Raw genomic sequence first — 18,335 nt, forward strand, 5'->3', positions numbered from 1 at the left:
TGTAAATAGTCCCACTGTTGGGAGCACAGACAGAAAAAGCACATCATGTGTGGAAAGTTCAGGAATAGTGCGCTACAACTTTTGTTGACCATTTGGCTAATCACTTCCGAATAAATCATGAAAAACTGCAAAACTATATTCCATTCAAAGCAGATGGGAGAGGCACCTCATGGAGGAGTTCAAAGGAGATGTAAGGATGATGTCATCCTTTCATCTCCATCTTTGATCTCTCATCCATAACACAGACTGCTTTGGAGTTGAGAGTCAGTTGCCGAAGTGATTTACTGCAGTAAGAAGTCTTACCAGCTTCACAGTACTGAAAACCCAACGTTTACCCTGAAGTTACCTGGATAAGAGAATATACAGAGTCACAGCACTAGCCCCTCAAGTCTTTCAAATACTGGTGAGTACAGCACCTCTCATTTACGCTGAGTTTCAAGCACATTGAAGGCAAAGTCCACAAACTTTCAAGGAAAAGTAGAAACGTACTGACTCTGTGATGTAGCTCAGGCAGAAAATTAGCTTTTGAAGGGTTTTAAAGGGTGTTTATTGACTGGGAGAGCGAACACAACTACCAGACTTTATGATTTCTGAAGTTTATTTATCAACAGAGAAAATCAGAACAACTTAAAGTCTGAGGAAAGCAGGAATAAGTCTGAGCTCATCCCATGACACAAAGTCCTGCTATTCATGATTAAATGTGTTTGTGTTGCGCAGCTCGAATTAAATCGAAAGTAAAAGAGTTGCAGCTTAAACGTTAAAACAACTGGAGTGAGTCAGCCACAGTCAATATTCTAGAATGATGGAGAGAAGCTTTCTCCATATTAACTTTCTTTATTAACACCAACCGGCAGAATGAAGTCACAGCAAACATCCATAACATGTGTGTTTTTGCTCTTCCCTGCGGCAGACATAATATAGGTAGACGTGCCACAATCAATCCGTGCTACAGAGTAAACCAGCGTCACCGCCATATTGAACGGGGCATCTCACTGTCAACAAGCACCAGTCAACTGGAGCAGAATGAACAAGTTTTTCCGTGGTTTGTTCAGAAGAGCCAGAAAGAAATTTCACAAGAGTCGACCAGAGGACCTTTCGCAGGATGTCCCTGATGTGAGTCTGTCTATTTGATATGTCCCAAACAGCTGTGTGATCTTAAGAAATAATTTCTCAAATTAAAAAAATGGAGTTGCTTTTCTCCGTGTGTCCACTGGGGGCGCACTGTTTAAGTCCAACTAGAAATCATAGCACAGCACTGAGCCAGACCAGTGACGATGCAGTGAAAGGGAGTTTCTTTATTGATGCAGAAAAGCATCAGCATTAAAGACAAACCATGAGGGAGAGTTTGTGAAAACACCCTGATGGCTGCAGAAGTCCTGAGTTCTGAGAATTGACAGCTGAGTCTGAAGAGAAGCGTTGTTCCAGCTCACATTTCACATTGAACTTTGTTTTCCTGTCAGACCATTTCAGCTTGTTCATCATAGATTTTATAAAAATGTCAAAATTTTAGGATGGAGTCCTAATTTCTGGAGCTGGAGTTATTAATTTCTCTGCCCATTGTAGTCTTTTCTTTTCTTTTTTTATCCTTCTCTTCTGCTTTTAGCTGGTGTTGTTTACAATGTTGTCAATATGATTAATGTCTCTCTCAGTACAACTCTTCTATTTCTGTGGACATTTGTCAACATTGTTATCATGAGTAAGATCACTGTCTGTTCTGTTGTTTCTGTTTTGTTCACTCTCTGTTTTTTATCCTCAGAGTGTGAAGTTTCAGTGCTCCATCTGTCAGGACATGCTCACTGATCCAGTCAGCACACCATGTGGACACAACTTCTGCAAGACGTGCATCTCTCAGCACTGGAGCACCCAGATTAGATGTGACTGTCCCCTGTGTGGAAAGGTTTTCAAAAGGAGACCTCTGGCGATGGTCAACGTTTTGCTCTCTGAGCTTATTGCTCAGTTCAGACCTGCTATCAAACCAGGAGAAGTTCCCTGTGACATCTGCACTGGAACCAAAATGAAGGCCGTCAAGTCCTGCGAGGTGTGCATGGTCTCCTACTGTCAGACTCACCTGGAGCCTCATCTGACAGTATCAGTCCTAAAGAAACATCTGCTGATTGAGCCTGTGGAGGACCTGGAAGCCAGGATGTGTCCGAAGCACCAGAAACCGATGGAGATGTTCTGTGTTAGCGAGCAGACGTCTGTCTGCGTGATGTGTGCTGTTTTAGAGCACAGGACTCACATGGTTGTTCTTCTGAGTGAATATGAAGAACAGAAGATGGAGCTGAGGAAGACAGAGGCTGAAATCCAGAAGAGACGAGAGAAGATGGAGGAGATCAGAAAGTGTCAGGAGAAGAGTAAAGCTGCTGCAGACAGAGAGAAAGCAGAAGGTGTTGCGGTGTTGACTGCTCTGATGGAGAGTGTTGAGGGAGCTCTGACCCAGCAGAAGGAGAGGATTGAAGAGGAAGAAGAAGCCAGAGCGATACAGGCTGAAGGTTTCCTCAAAGATCTGGAAGACGAGATCTGTGAGCTGACGAAGAGGAGCTCAGAGGTGCAGCAGCTCCTTCACTCTGACGACAGCTTCCTCGAAAGTTTCTCCTCCCTGAAAGCTGCTCCACCCACCAAGGACTGGACGGAGGTCAGCGTCCTTCCATCATCATATGAGGAGACTGTGGCGAGAGCTGTGGCTGAGCTGGAGGAGACTTTCAGCAAAAAGATGAAGAAGTTGTCTGAAGCTGAGCTGGCGAAGAAGCAGCAGTTTGCAGTGGATGTGACTTTTGATCCTGATACAGCACATCCTTATCTCATCGTGTCTGATGATGGAAAACAAGTGAGATTTGGTGACGTGACGAAGAAGCTTCCAGATACCCCAGAGAGATTTTCTCCTTGTTTGATTGTGTCAGGCCGACAGAGTTTCTCTTCTGGTAAATTTTACTTTGAGGTTCAGGTTGAAGGAAAGACTGAGTGGGATATAGGAGTGAGCAAAGAGTCCATCAACAAGAAGGGAATGATCATACTGAGGCCTGATAAAGGTTGCTGGACAATAACGTTGAGAAATGGATGTCACTACCATGCTGCTACTGCCCTTCCAGTGCCTCTCTCTCTGAGGTTTGTTCCTGAGAAGGTGGGGGTGTTTGTGGATTATGAGGAGGGTCTAGTCTCTTTTTATGACGTAGATAATGCAGCTCTGATCTACTCCTTCACTGGCTGCTGCTTCACTGACAAACTCATCCCATTCTTCAATCCCGGTATGAATGATGGTGGAATTAACACTGCACCTCTGATCATCTGTCCTATCAATCAGACTGTTTGATCTGTTTTCACCTTTAAACACAACCCTGTCTCACTGCACATTGTCTGTTACGGCGGAGGGACAGAGGCTCAAGTGCAGAAAGTCACCAGAACAGAGATGAATTGAACCAAGGACTTTATTTAACACAAGCATAAATAATTTTCAGAGTTCTCCTCCAAAAGGGATAAAGTCTTTGGGGAGAGTGGCTCACGGGTCAGGTTAGCGTTGGCGACGTCGCTTCTTGTGGATTTATAGTCCCGCATCGAGTGGCGTGAGGAGCCCAGTTAAATAGTGAAGCTTCTCATCCTGAAACCACCTCCACCTGGTAACTGCAGCTGCGCCCAATCCAGATAATTACCCAGCCGGCTCTCCCCTCTGTACACAACCGCCTGGCACGCCCACCTGAAACACGCAGCAGAGAAGAGGGAAACCACACCTGCAGCCAATAACCCCTCCCCCTAATGGGCTGCAGGAGAGCCGATCATGACAGTACCCCCCCCCTTACGTGCGCCTCCTGGCGTACGATTGAGTTGCCCCGGGTTCAGGCGGTGGAACTCCCGGATGAGTTCCCGATCCATAATGCGACTTCGGGGCACCCAGGAACGTTCCTCCGGACCATAACCCTCCCAGTCCACCAGGTACTGGAGACCACGCCCCCGGCGACGAACGTTCAACAATCTCCGCACGGTGTAGACAAGGCCACCATCCAACATCCTGGGTGGTGGAGGGGGGCGGGCCGGAGGGGACAGGTCACTCTCCTTCACCGGTTTGACCTGAGACACGTGGAAAGTGGGGTGAATACGCATTGAGGCAGGTAATTTCAACTGTACCGCACTCCGGTTGATGATCCTTTGGATCTCGAATGGACCCACGAAGCGTGGGGCGAGCTTCCATGATTCCACCCGCAGTGGAAGGTCCTTGGCCCTCAACCACACCTTCTGCCCAGGGATATAGCAAGGGGCCGGAGAGCGCTTCTTATTAGCCTGTCGTTCCATCTTGCGGGATGACTGGAGTAGCGCTGCCCGGGCCTGCCTCCAGATCCTACGGCATCGCCTGACATGGGCCTGTACAGAAGGAACCGCCAGTTCTTGTTCCTGGGACGGGCAGAGGGGGGGCTGGTAACCCAGGGAACATTGGAAGGGAGACAGGCCAGAAGATGAGTTGACCAACGAGTTATGTGCATACTCAACCCAGGCCAGATGGTCACTCCAGGCTGAGGGGTTCTCTGCAGTTACACATCTGAGAAGGGTCTCCATCTCCTGGTTGAGTCGCTCTGTCTGCCCATTTGACTGCGGATGGAAACCCGAAGACAGGCTCACCTTAGCTCCCAGTGCGGTGCAGAACGCCCTCCAAACCTCTGAAGTGAATTGAGGGCCTCGGTCCGACACAATGTCCAAGGGGATGCCATGCAAATGAAAAACCTCAGAAACCAGCAGGTCTGCCGTCTCCCTCGCAGTGGGTAGCTTGGGTAGGGCCACAAGGTGCGCTGCCTTTGAAAAGCGGTCAATAATAGACAAGATGGTGGTCTTACTCTTAGAAGTTGGCAGGCCAGTGACAAAATCCACTGCAATATGGGACCAGGGGCAGGTTGGGATGGGCAGTGGCTGGAGGAGACCGGAACTGGGTTGGCTAGAGGTCTTATTGCGGGCACAGATGGTGCAGGCCGCTACAAATTCCCGGGTGTCCCGATCCATGGTAGGCCACCAGAATCTTTGACGCACCACTCCCAAGGTGCGGTTGACGCCAGGGTGACAGGAGAACCGGGACGAGTGACCCCACTGCAGGACCTGGGAGCGTACAGGGACAGGAACAAACATTGTGTTAGCAGGTCCACCACCTGGGTCCGGTTGTAGCCGGAGGACCTCTTGGACCAAGGCCTCGATCTCCCAGGTGAGAGAGGCCACTGTGCAGGTCTTAGGCAGGATCGGGACAGGTTCAGATGGGGGTTCCTCAATGGAGAACTGACGGGACAAGGCATCCGGTTTGACATTGCGGGATCCTGGGCGATAGGTGAATGTGAACCGGAAACGCCCAAAAAACAGGGTCCAACGGGCCTGGCGAGAATTTAGTCTCTTGGCAGAGCGAATATATTCCAAGTTCTTATGATCCGTCCATACAATGAATGGCTGGTCAGCTCCCTCTAACCAGTGCCTCCATTCCTCCAGGGCCATCTTGACTGCCAATAGTTCCCGATTTCCAATGTCGTAATTGCGTTCTGCCGGTGAGAGGCGTCGAGAGAAGAATGCGCAGGGATGGAGCTTATTGTCTGACGCGGAACGCTGTGAGAGCACCGCTCCCACCCCCGAGTCTGAGGCGTCCACCTCCACCACAAACTGACGACCGGGATCTGGCTGGACGAGAATAGGCGCTGAGGTGAACCGGCGCTTGAGATTCTGAAAGGCCTGGGCTGCTTCACGAGTCCAAACAAATGGTCGAAGGGTTGAAGTCAGGGCGGTCAGGGGAGCAGCGGTCTTGCTGTAGTCCCGGATGAATCGTCTGTAGAAGTTGGCAAACCCGAGGAATCGCTGGAGCTGCTTCCGATTCTCAGGTTGCGGCCAATCCTGAACCGCCGAGACCTTGCTGGGATCCATCCTCACCTCCCCTGGCGAGATGATGTAGCCCAGGAATGACACCGTGGTCTTGTGGAACTCGCACTTCTCCGCCTTTACATAGAGCCGGTTCTTGAGGAGACGCACCAGGACTTGGTGGACATGTTGAGTGTGTTCCTTAACATTGCGGGAGTAGATAAGAATGTCATCCAGGTAGATGAAGACAAAGCGGTCAACCATGTCTCTGAGGATGTCGTTCATGAGACCTTGGAAAACTGCAGGGGCGTTAGTGAGTCCAAAGGGCATCACAAGGTACTCAAAGTGTCCCAGAGGTGTGTTGAACGCTGTCTTCCATTCATCCCCCTCACGGATGCGTACGAGGTGATAGGCGTTTCGAAGGTCCAGCTTGGTGAATATAGTGGCGCCGTGGAGGGGAGTGAACGCAGAGCTGAGCAGAGGTAAAGGGTACCGGTTCTTGATGGTGATGTCGTTGAGTCCCCGGAAGTCTATGCACGGTCGTAGTGAGCCGTCCTTCTTGCCCACAAAGAAGAACCCGGCTCCTACTGGAGAAGAAGATGGCCGAATGAGGCCTGCAGCCAGGGACTCCCGAATGTAGGTCTCCATGGCGGTGCGTTCAGGTCGGGACAGATTATACAGACGGCTGTGAGGCAGCGTGGCTCCTGGTAAGAGGTCAATAGGGCAGTCATATGGGCGATGTGGGGGCAACGAGAGAGCCTTGTCCTTATTGAACACTGGAGCCAGGTCACGATATGCCTCAGGGACCAGGGAGAGGTCCGTGGCATCCGGGGGTGCAGGCCTGGTGGGCGCAGACGGAGTCAGGGCCGACCGCAGACAGTGGTTCAGGCAGTCGGCGCTCCAGGAACTGACCTCCTCCCTCACCCAGTCGATCCGAGGGTTGTGAGGGCGCAACCAAGGGTACCCCAGAACCAGCGGGGGGCGAGAGTGGTCGATGAGGTGAAAGGAGAGGATCTCCTGGTGGTTACCTGCAAGCACCAGAGTGACGGGGACAGTCTTATGGGTGACCCGAGCCAGATGGAGACCGTTGAGAGACCGGGCTTCTAATTGGGATTCCAAGGGGACAGACGGGATGCTTAGTTGTTCTGCTAACTGGTAGTCCATGAAGTTCTCCTCCGTTCCGGAATCCACTAACGCAGAGACCATCAGAGTCTGGGTCTGGAAACAGAGCGTCCCGGATAATTGGAGTCGCTGGGGGGCATCAGAGAGGTTTTGGCTCACCAGTAACCCCCTTGCTACTGGCGAGCCGGTCCTTTTCCCGGGCGTGTAGGACAACGGGTGATGTAGTGTCCCAGTTCACCACAGTAGAGGCAAGCGTCATTGGACCGGCGTAGTTGTCTCTCCTGCGGGGTGAGCTGGGCATGTCCAATCTGCATGGCTTCTGGCTCGGAGATAGGACCTGGAGAATCTGCCCGCGGCTGTCTGGGGAGTGCAGGAGTCCAGTGCAGAGATCGCTCGCGGCGACGCTCCCTGCGACGGTTGTCGATCTGGATGCCAAGTTTAATCAGCTTGTCGAGGTCTTCAGTTCGGTCTCGGGTGGCAATCTCATCCTGGAGGTGATCCTGCAATCCCCGGTAGAATGCAGACTGGAGCGAACGGTCATTCCAACCACTACCCGCTGCTAGGGTCTGGAACTCGATTGCAAATTCAGCCACACTGCGGTTGCCCTGGCGGATGAGGGTGAGTCGGTCACTGGCCTCCCTTCCACGAACTGGGTGGTCAAATATCCGCTTCATTTCATCAGTGAACGTCTGGTACGAGCGACACTCAGGAGCCTGGCCCTCCCACAACGCTGTTCCCCATGTTCTGGCGGTTCCGGACAGGAGTCCAATAAGGTAGGCAATCCGGGCTCGGTCGGAGGAATAGGACTGGGGCTGTAGTTCAAACACCAGGCCCACCTGGGTCAGGAAGGCCTGGCATGATCCCAGATCACCTGCGTACCTCTCTGGAACGGGAGCAAAGGGTTCTCTGAAGTGGGCTGCAGGAGGTGGACCCAGGTCTGGCACTGAGACCGAAGGCTCAGGTAGCCGGAGGGCCGGGTTCTGCTGGACAGTCAGGCCGGCCACCTGGGAGGTCAGGCCGGCCACCTGGGAGGTCAGGCTGGCCACCTGGGAGGTCAACTGCGACACCTGGTCTAGAATAGCACGATTGTTGGCTACCAGGCTCTGCAGAAAGGCGTCATGCTGACCCAGTCTGGCATCTTGGCTGGAGAGGCACTGCTGGAGAGACTGGTCCACATCTGATCCTGGCTGGTGATCTGCTGAGCTCATCTTGGTGGGACTATACTGTTACGGCGGAGGGACAGAGGCTCAAGTGCAGAAAGTCACCAGAACAGAGATGAATTGAACCAAGGACTTTATTTAACACAAGCATAAATAATTTTCAGAGTTCTCCTCCAGAAGGGATAAAGTCTTTGGGGAGAGTGGCTCACGGGTCAGGTTAGCATTGGCGACGTCGCTTCTTGTGGATTTATAGTCCCACATCGAGTGGCGTGAGGAGCCCAGTTAAATAGTGAAGCTTCTCATCCTGAAACCACCTCCACCTGGTAACTGCAGCTGCGCCCAATCCAGATAATTACCCAGCCGGCTCTCCCCTCTATACACAACCGCCTGGCACGCCCACCTGAAACACGCAGCAGAGAAGAGGGAAACCACACCTGCAGCCAATAACCCCTCCCCCTAATGGGCTGCAGGAGAGCCGATCATGACATTGTCAAATGGTCACAAAACTTAATCTATTGATTTGTGTTCAGTGACACGTTTTGCACTCACATTGTGAAACAAGGCATCTTGTGCAGGAGATTTCTGAATAATTTGGGATATTCACATGTGTGATATATTGCTGATGTACACATGTACATAAATAAGTGTAATTGTATTTAGATTTTTTTTGTCTCAATCTGAATATCTGCTGAATATATTTTCATAGATCCTAGGTCTCCCTTCTACTCCCGCTGATTTGATGTGTTTGAGGAACCTGACGCTATTGTTCTTTGTTTACTCGCACGGAGACATTTCAATACAATAAATTGTTTATGGTTAATCTTTATGTATTATGGGAAGAGAGTTTAAGGGATTTCAAGATGGCACTGGATTTAGTTTGAACCGAATATCCTAGATGACTGCCTACAGGCCTCAAGCTGCACGAATAGCTGTTTGCTCTGCTTCACCCACTCTGAGTGGATAGCATGGTGACCAGCGCTTGCTGACGAACTGGGACCCGCGTGTAGCCCAGGTAGAAAATTTAGATTTTATATGATTGAGATTTATGATTGAGAACTGATGCAGTATTTTGCATTTTCGACATTTACACTTGATGTATCTGAGTTGAGTTTAATAGAAATGACCTTGTTTTTAGGTTAGGTTTTTTTGAACGGACGGGAATGTCCAAGAACCAGGACGAGATCCCGGTTGAGACTGATGGCGAGCTCGGAACTTTGAAGGAAGGAAGAAAAGGACATCAACAAGAAGAAATACGCGTACACACGCACATACAAGAACCTTTAAAAACAGGTGCACCTGCAACGATTTTAAATTCTTATCGGCCCACTTGACAATACTATTTTTATTTTGTTTGCACACATTTTTCTTTCCCATTTATTATGATTTGATTTGGGTAAATTGGGCATATTTTTGTTCTCAGTGGTCAATTATCCTGGTTCATTGTAACAATATAAGAGTGACTACACAAAAGTTATGTCTTTGTCTGCCTCATTGCTGTTGCTTATTCAAATAGCTCTTAAAGAATCTGGGTTTTCTGATACTAGTCCAACGTGTCATTACACTGTAATTCACTTTATCGTAGTTAAATTGGTTACACGTGTCTGCCTTCAAAAGGTGAATACTCCATCTTTGGACTTCAGTACGCCAGTACCCATTTATCAGAGCTGCTCAGTAAGCCGCTATGATGTCACCGGAAGTTTCCAAAGTCCTTCCTCATGTCGTCCGCTCAGGTCAAATTTAAAAAAAGATGAGGCGATATGATGCCTCGTCCGATCATCCCAGCTCCGTTTTCCGGTGTTCCCACTTTAATATCCTGGTGGTGGCGTTGTTCAGTTCTGTTCACCTAGATATCTCAAGAAAATGTCTCAGCTCTCTCCTGGTGGTCGGTACCGGAAATGCAATGACCTTTGCTTCGGCAGGACACACTTGGCCTTGACCAACCTGCTGGCCAAGGTAGAGGATAGCACCATTTCCAAAATCACATTTAGCAAGATTTAATGTTGAGGAGGCATTGGACAAGCATTTGAAAACCTCTCTCAAGGTAGCTATGTGGCTTGTTCAATCACCTGAATATACAATATCGTCCAGATATGCCTTGCATATCTCCCAATACTTTATTTGCTAACCTCTGAAAGGAAGCAGGAGCGTGGCACATTCCAAAGGGCATAACTGCACTGCAAGAAACTGTCAGGGGTGACACAGGAAGGGAGACACGTCAGACAAGACTCCTGTGTTGCTCAACCTCACTCCCTATGGCGTGGCAGTATACGTCAGCAACTCATCATGATCATCAGGAGAGCTGACCATCCCAATGGATGCCACTGGTGAGACCACAGCTCTATCCTTGACTGAGGACGACTCACTTTTTTCCTCACGAGAGTGTTACAGCTTCATCATGTTGACATGACACACTCTGTGGTCTGTTTCCTGTGATAAGGGGTTTTGTTTCACTGACTTTTTTTCTGTACAACATAAGGACCAGAAAATGTATTAGCGAGTGCAGAACCAGGTACTGGCAAAAACAGCAAAACCTTGTCACCTGGTGGAAATGAATGTACAGCAACCTTCTGGTCAAAGTGTTTCTTCATCTTTGCCTGAGTGAAGGTCTGAGCTTCTCTAGCCAAAGAACAGGCTCGGTGGAGATGGTCTTTGAGCTTGATGACGTACTCTGGAACACTTTTGACACTTTTATTTGTTGTTACCCGTTGTTCTTTAAGGACTTTCAAGGGACCCCATACCCTCATGTCCGAACACAAGTTCAGCTGGACTGAAACTTTGTGACTCCTGTACTCCTCCACAGACGACAAACAAAAGAAGTGGAACACCTTCATCCCAATCCTTCTGGGAGCCCTGATTGTGCTTCCTTAAAATTGACTTCATGGTCTGATGGAATCTTTCAAATGCTCCTTGGCTTTCAGGATAGTAGAGGTGACATGTCTAATACCTAATATTTTTAGCACTTGAGCAAATACTTTAGACTTGAAGTTTGTGCCTTGATCAGTCTGCATTACCTTTGGTAGACCAAACACTGAAAATAACTTTACAAGGGCTTTGGTAATCACGGGAGCAGTAATTTTCCGGAGTGGAATGGCTTCTGAGAACTCAGTGGAGGCACACATAGTTGTGAGCAGAAACTGATTTCTAGCTTTTGACTTCGGCAATGCTCCAACACAATCAATTATTACTTTTTCAAATGGCTCAAACATCACTGGAATGGGGAAGAGGGGAGCTGGGGGAATCACTTGATTTGGTTTTTCAGCAACCTGACACACATGGCAGGTATTACAGTACAGCACAACATCTGATTTGAGTCCTGGCTCAAAAAAATGTATAAGGACTCTTTCATATGTTTTTGTGATTACCATGTGTCCTGACCACATATGGTCATTAGCTGAGAACAATACTTGGGACTGATAGGCTGTAGGGACAACAACTTGGTAAATTGCACAGTCCACATCTTCTGAGACCTCACCACCCCAGCGACATATCAATAAGCCATCAACAAGTACATAGGCCACTTTCTTCTTCATCCTGGTTTGTGACAGTGGAATGACACTTTGAACGAGATTCATCACTGTGGCAATAGAGCATGCCACCGACGGGTTCTCCCACAGAGATGCAGAGTCAGAGCTTCCAGAGACCACTCTTTTCATGAAAGTAAAACAAAACCGAAACTCTCACACGAAGACTCTGCAGTCCTGCATATGTTTCTTCAGCCTGTCACCCCCGTGGGTCTGGCGGCTCCTCCTTTATGGGCAGAGAGTTGAGGCAGCACACCTTATTCCTATCAGGGCTTAATCACCGCACTGCCACATACCCCCATCGCCAAATTTAGGCCCACGGCTTAACCACTGTGCACTACCACTGTGCACTGCAACATTCCCCCCTGAATGTGTAGAAACCATGAACCTCATTATTAAGATGGTGAACAAAGTAATTGCAAACAGGTTAAACCACCGACAGTTTTATTCATTGTTAGAAGTCGACAGCGCATATTCAGAGTCCAGTGGCTGTCCAGGGGAGGGATGCTGAAATGCTTTGCTACCTGCTTGAAACATGTGAAAACCTTCTTGGAAAGCAAAGGCTTCAGCTATCTCCAATTAGGAGACGCCAATTGGCTGGCAAAGTTTTACTTCATGGTGGATATGACTAGTCACTTAAACATGCTGAATAAAAATCTTCAAGGAAAGGGAAGCACGGCCCTGCAGACGATATTTTGGCGTTTGATGACAGTGTAGGCCAGAGATGAACAGAAAGATGCTCTCTCTCGCTTCCCCTCCCTGCGATAGTTCAAAGAAGCAAGCAAACACATAAATTGTGATTATTTCAATTGTAAATTTATCGCAAGCTGCATTTGGAGAAAGATTCAGCGAGTTCAGAAAGGAAACAAACACTCTCTTCTTCCCTGTCACACCCCTGGACATTGACCCATCCACGCTGAACACATCTGCATTCACAGGGATGTGGAAGGGTGTCCAAATTGAAATGCCTGAGAGCGGATCTTGAAGAAGTTGCCCGTCAGAAGGCTACTCTCTCTAAAGAGCACAAATGGAGTGACATTGAAACCCGACAAACTTGTTTTGACACATAGAGTGCCATTCCTGACTTGTATCCGAACATGAAGAAATACGCTTGTGGAGTCCTGTCCATCTTTGGCTCAACATACCTGTGCGAGCAAGTTTTCTCAAGCATGAACTTCATAAAGTCCAAATAATCGCTCCCGTCTCACAAATGAGAGCCTGTAGTCTTGTGTGAAGATCAAAGTCACATTTTACAGCCCCGACATCGGAATGATCTGTAGTGAACTTCAGAAACAGAAGTCACGTTAAACAGGTGAGAACAATAGTATTTAATAGGCAATTCTTTTTCAGAAAAAAGCCCACAAACGTTTAGTTTAGATCCAGAGCTGATGTAGGTTTTTTTGTATCTTCAGGTGCTTCGATTGATTGATGGCTGAGAAAGAAACCAGAAGAGGATGAGAGCACACTGAAATGGATGTGTCAAACGTTCCTAAATTTATGTTTACTTTAAAAAAAAAAAAAAAAAAATTTATTGGGCTACTTTTCATTTTAATTTTACACAAATATAGGAAGGACTCAAAAAGGCCTGCATAGTTCACTGTTTAGTTTATTTCAAACCTGGCCTTCACATGCACACTGCATTTCAGTTTTTTATATTCTGTGGTTTTAACAGGTAAAATCTAAACAAACAATTTAACTTTTGTTTTGTGTTATGTGTTGCGGCTCCAGACTATTTTTCTTTGGCGGAAGAGAGGTCAAAATGGCTCTGTTGATAATAGATGTTGCTGACCCCTGAGGCCTGTACTACGAAGCTGGATTTTCTCTTCCCCAGATAACTTCAAGTATTAACCCTGGGTTTTCTGTACTACTACGACGCTAGTTCACTTCTCACCGGGATAAATCACCATGGCAACTGACGCTGAAAGTCTAACCTGCTCCGCAGCAGGATATGTTCTCGATAAGAGGTCAAAGCTCCGCCTCGTGTCCAATCAGATGTCTTGGAAATATGACCTTAATATTCTTAAATGATGGTGATTGGTGGGCAGGGTCAGCGCTGAGCTGCAGCGGAGCAGACATGAGAAAGTAATTCAGAACAATCTTTTTGACATAATAAAATAAATCCTGGTCAGTGAGGCTTTGAAGGATGTTTTTGTTCTTGACTTGTTCCAAGTCTGTTTATCTCCCCGAGGGCTGATCTGTAATAATGAGGTCAATGATCACACCTGACAGAACTGCAGAAACATGAATTTATGGAACGCAGAACTACTCGTGCCTTCGCGGTGATGAATTAATATTCCAACACAAAACAAACAAGACAAACTCAGCCTCAAAACAACTGGATGGTAAATATAAACTAAAATAAGATCATTGAGGAAGTTCAGCCCGACACGTTTCTGCTGTAATAAAGTGAAATTGATTGACCAGCAGATGTGCTGTCCGTTTATGTCACTGATAAATTAATATCGTATAATCTCACTAAGTCACACATCAACAAGTCAGGAATGTTCTGGCTTTGCCTGCAGCAGCAGTGTTGCTTTTAGCTGCTGGATGTGTTTGAATTCTTCATATTCTCTGAGAATAATCGCTCCTTCGGTAATCTGTAAACTGCACTGCAACATTTCTCCGTGTGTGCGATTCATCAGATGCTGCAAACTCCGCCCCTTTCACGTGAACCTGCAGACGTAGGTCTGGGTTTAACCAGAGAGTTCATAACCTGCTTTGTTGTAACGGTGATCAGGATCACGCACGTCTGGATAAGTCAACCCAGGAAACACAGAGAGATCCTGGATATGTTGATCACAGTTCGTTGTACAGGCCACAGAACTGAAACATACAGCCAGAGCCGTAATAGCCACCGCCACCATTCAGGCCGTCGACAACATGTGTCCTCCGCCGTGTTCCCCCACCGGGACAGCAGCGCACTGAGGAGGTCGACTTGCTTGGCCTTCTGCTGCAGGAGTTTGGAATCACAGGAGTGCTAAAATTAAAAGGAAATAAATGTAGAAATATAAAAAGAATCAATAATACAAAAAAATATATAAAAGGTAGTCATATTCTTTTTCTATCTTGTCTTTGCTTATTCCATTTTGTCAAAGCTTCTCCTGTTTTGTCTTTGTCTTTTCCATTTGCATTTTGTCATTGAATTTACTCGATGAGTCAAGCCGTCTGGAAAAGACAAAAGCAATACAATGCAAATCAGCAAGGGCTGTGGGGGGGTCTGTCTGTTCAGGGTGACTAGTCGATACCTGATCACACCATTCCTGCTTGCAGTGGCTGTGTAGTAGCAGGAAGTAGACGCATTTGCACGTTTATTTGAAGTAAAAGAGGGGAAGGTAAATATGACGGATGTGGACGAATTGAGAAGAGGCTACTACATAAACAACTCTGTCAGTGGTCTAGCGGTGGAATTTTTGTCTTTGAAACAGCCAACCCAAGTTTGATTACCTGCTTCACCTTTTTTTTTCAATTTAATTTCTTTTTAAATATTTAAATATAGAAACGCCACTGCGGCCGTGGTTGAACACAAAAAATTTGGACACAAATAATAAGCCCCTTCGGATGGCTAACGAAGGGGCTATGTTACGAATTTTAGCCCACTGATCTCTGCTTTCAATCTGCATAGGTCAGATTTTTTTCCATTGCTTCCAGCTACGGGACTTTGTAAAGACACACACCACATCATTACCACAGATACCAACACTCAGTGGGATGGACCTGGCTCTTATGGCTAAAACCTTGTCTCAGGGTCACATCTCCTACTTTTACAATCTAATATCCCCAACAAGTGAATCCATTTTACATACCAACAATGAACTGGGAGTGAGAACTCAAGTTCTATTTTTCTGAGACCTGAGACCTTCTAGGTGGGGGCTGTGGGTACTGTCAACTTTTCATCCAGCTGCGTGAGACTCTGGCTAATACAATTCAAAGTTTTCCACAGGCTACACTACAGTAACAAAAATACCTTACTGTTAGGTTAATCTAACAGGTTCTACACTCAATGAAGACCACTACTTAATAACCTCCTAGATGGACTCCTTGCCCAGGAAATCTCTCTGTAAAGATCCACTATACGGAAAACAAAACGCACTTTGAATTTTTTCCAAGTGTCACCATGTCCCTGGTGATACAAATTGATATAGCTTTATTGCCATTCAATACATAAGCACCATAGGTGCATACAGGGGCAACTGGTCATTAGGGGCAGGTGGGGCTGAGTGCCACCTAGTGTCATCAGAAAGGACTGTATGCAAAGTATGCTATTAATTCTTTAAGATTAACTACAATATTTTCTTGTCTGTGAATATAAATTTCTCTTATATAGCACATAATTACTGTGTGAGGACTGAACTCCCTGGTTATTGGTCTCCTCTTGCTACTTCAGGCTGTGTTTTCTCCTGATCCACACTGTGCATTAGTAGGGCTCACCCCTCCCTCACCATGCACAGTGTGTATTGCATGCAGTTAACTGTAAGTGCGCATGCTCAGGCTGTGGCTCCATTCATTCAGTTCACGTGATTTTGATGCCTTGTTGGGCTTGAAGCCTGAAGCCCCACTAACAACGTCATTTAGATGCTCAGAGCTGATTGGCTGGTGCTGATTGAGCCTGACAGATCATCAGCTACAATGACTGTGAACTACAATCATCTAGAAGTGAAATCATTTCATGAATACAAACATCAGGACATGGAGGATGATGTCGACCCACACAATATCTTCTACTACGACATCACTGACAACTCCTGCTGCGACTCTGAAGATCAATTCAACAAGAAACATGTGGTTACCACTGGAAAAATTCGCCATTGGTCACGTGACCCCCACCAGGGGGCCCCCCAGGCCCCGACCTTGGAAGCTGCATCCCTGCAGCTCACCACCAGGGGGATCCACCAACCCCACACCCATGGTCTGGAGGCCTGAGACCAGCCCAAGGAGATTGGCTGAGAGGCATCCTGAGCGCAGCAGGAGTCGGACCATGACGCACAAGTATAAAAGTCCAACTCGCGAAAATACAACCATCTCCAAGACAGATTCACGTCGATCCAGACGTAAGACTTCGTATGGGGACACAAAGGGCTGTGTGTTAACCTACGTGGACTGGACCGGGCCAGAACACTTCCAACTCACAGGACGAGCTGGAAAAGCCGTGGGAATGTACTTCTGTTTCGCTTTTCTTTTTCTTCAACGGGACCCACACAGCTGCAAACCAACTTCGTTTCCCTTCAGCCGTGCAGCTCCCCGCATAGACATAATAAAGAGTAGACGCCTCATTGACTGAGAGAGAGACGTAAATAGAACAAAAGAAACCCAGAAAACGTTCAGATGTGATCAGGTTTTTATTGACATTATTGCTTTGGGATATGGCTATATATTGTATTTGACAATAATTATAGTAGTATAATTGTGCTACTACTGTATTATTGTTATTGCTGTTCTTATAATTCTTATATTCTCATATTAATTTATTTTATAGTTACTGGTTTTCTCATTGTACTATTATCATTGCTGTATTATTATATTATATTACCTTATTGTAATTATCTAATGCTGTTTATTAATATTATTATAGTTTTGTATTATTGTATTATAGTTACTGGATTCTTATAATATTATTGATATTATGATTATAACCATTACTACGGCTGAGTATAGCCAGTAACCTATTTGCCCACGATAACAGTATTATCACAATACAGCTTGGTATATCACTGGAAATGTCATCCACGATGTATTACGACATCTGTCTGTAATTCAGAATAATTCATTTGTAATTCTATCTGTAATTCAGAATTTATTGACTGCACCCATTTCACAGGAATTACAAAACACTGTCAATCAATTTCACATGAATGACAGCTCAGTAAAACAAAATGTGTACTGCACATTAACACACCAAACAAAGTGTCTACTGCACATTAACACACCAAACAAAGTGTATACTGCACATTAACGCACACCAAACAAAGTGTATACTGCACATTAACACACACCAAACAAAATGTGTACTGCACATTGACACGCACCAAACAAAATGTGTACTGCACATTGACACGCACCAAACAAAGTGTATACTGCACATCAATGCACACCAAACAAAGTGTGAACTGCACATTAACACATGAAACTGATAAAGCATATGAAACATTTTTATATACCTTGAAATGATTATATGATAGAAACTGTCCAATAGAGAAATACACTAAAAGAAGGAAGTGTTTAGACACTCCATGGATCACAAAGGGATTACAAAATGTCTGTAAATAAAGAGCACACACTATAGAGCATTCATTGAATGTAGAACTGAACCAGTGGGAAATAAATGCAAATAAATTAACAACTGTATTATGAATATCCAAACAAGAATACTATAGAAATTATTAGAAAAGAATAAAAACAACATGAAAAGCATTTGGAACATATTAAATAGCGTCATTAGAAACAGCTCAAAACATAGTACTTATCCTCAGTATTTTATTAATAATGATAAAAACATTGATTGTATGAAGGAAGTGGTTCGTAACTTTAACATGAATTTTGTAAATATTGGATCCTGATCAGCTGATGGAACAAAAGATTAATTAATAGGAATCCAAACTCAATGTTTCTCACTGCAGTGGAGGAGAGAGAAATAATAGAAATTGTAAATAAATGAAAAAACAAGATATCAACTGACTGTGAGGGTATAGATAGTCAAGAAGGTTACTGAACCAATTGTTCA

General features: G+C 46.1%; 1 protein-coding gene across 1 annotated transcript; it reads left to right on the forward strand.

Annotated features, from left to right (window-relative positions):
• Positions 1-1,692: 1,692 nt before the first annotated feature.
• LOC308120382 (E3 ubiquitin-protein ligase TRIM21-like) lies at positions 1,693-3,310 on the forward strand (the record flags this gene model as incomplete). Its single annotated transcript, XM_080480980.1, has 2 exons — positions 1,693-1,707; positions 1,757-3,310. The coding sequence occupies 2 exons, from the start codon at positions 1,693-1,695 to the stop codon at positions 3,308-3,310; spliced, it is 1,569 nt and encodes a 522-aa protein (XP_080337106.1).
• Positions 3,311-18,335: the final 15,025 nt, after the last annotated feature.

This window comes from Lipophrys pholis (assembly GCF_963383615.2).
Source record: "Lipophrys pholis genome assembly, chromosome: 15".
NCBI lineage: Eukaryota > Metazoa > Chordata > Actinopteri > Blenniiformes > Blenniidae > Lipophrys > Lipophrys pholis.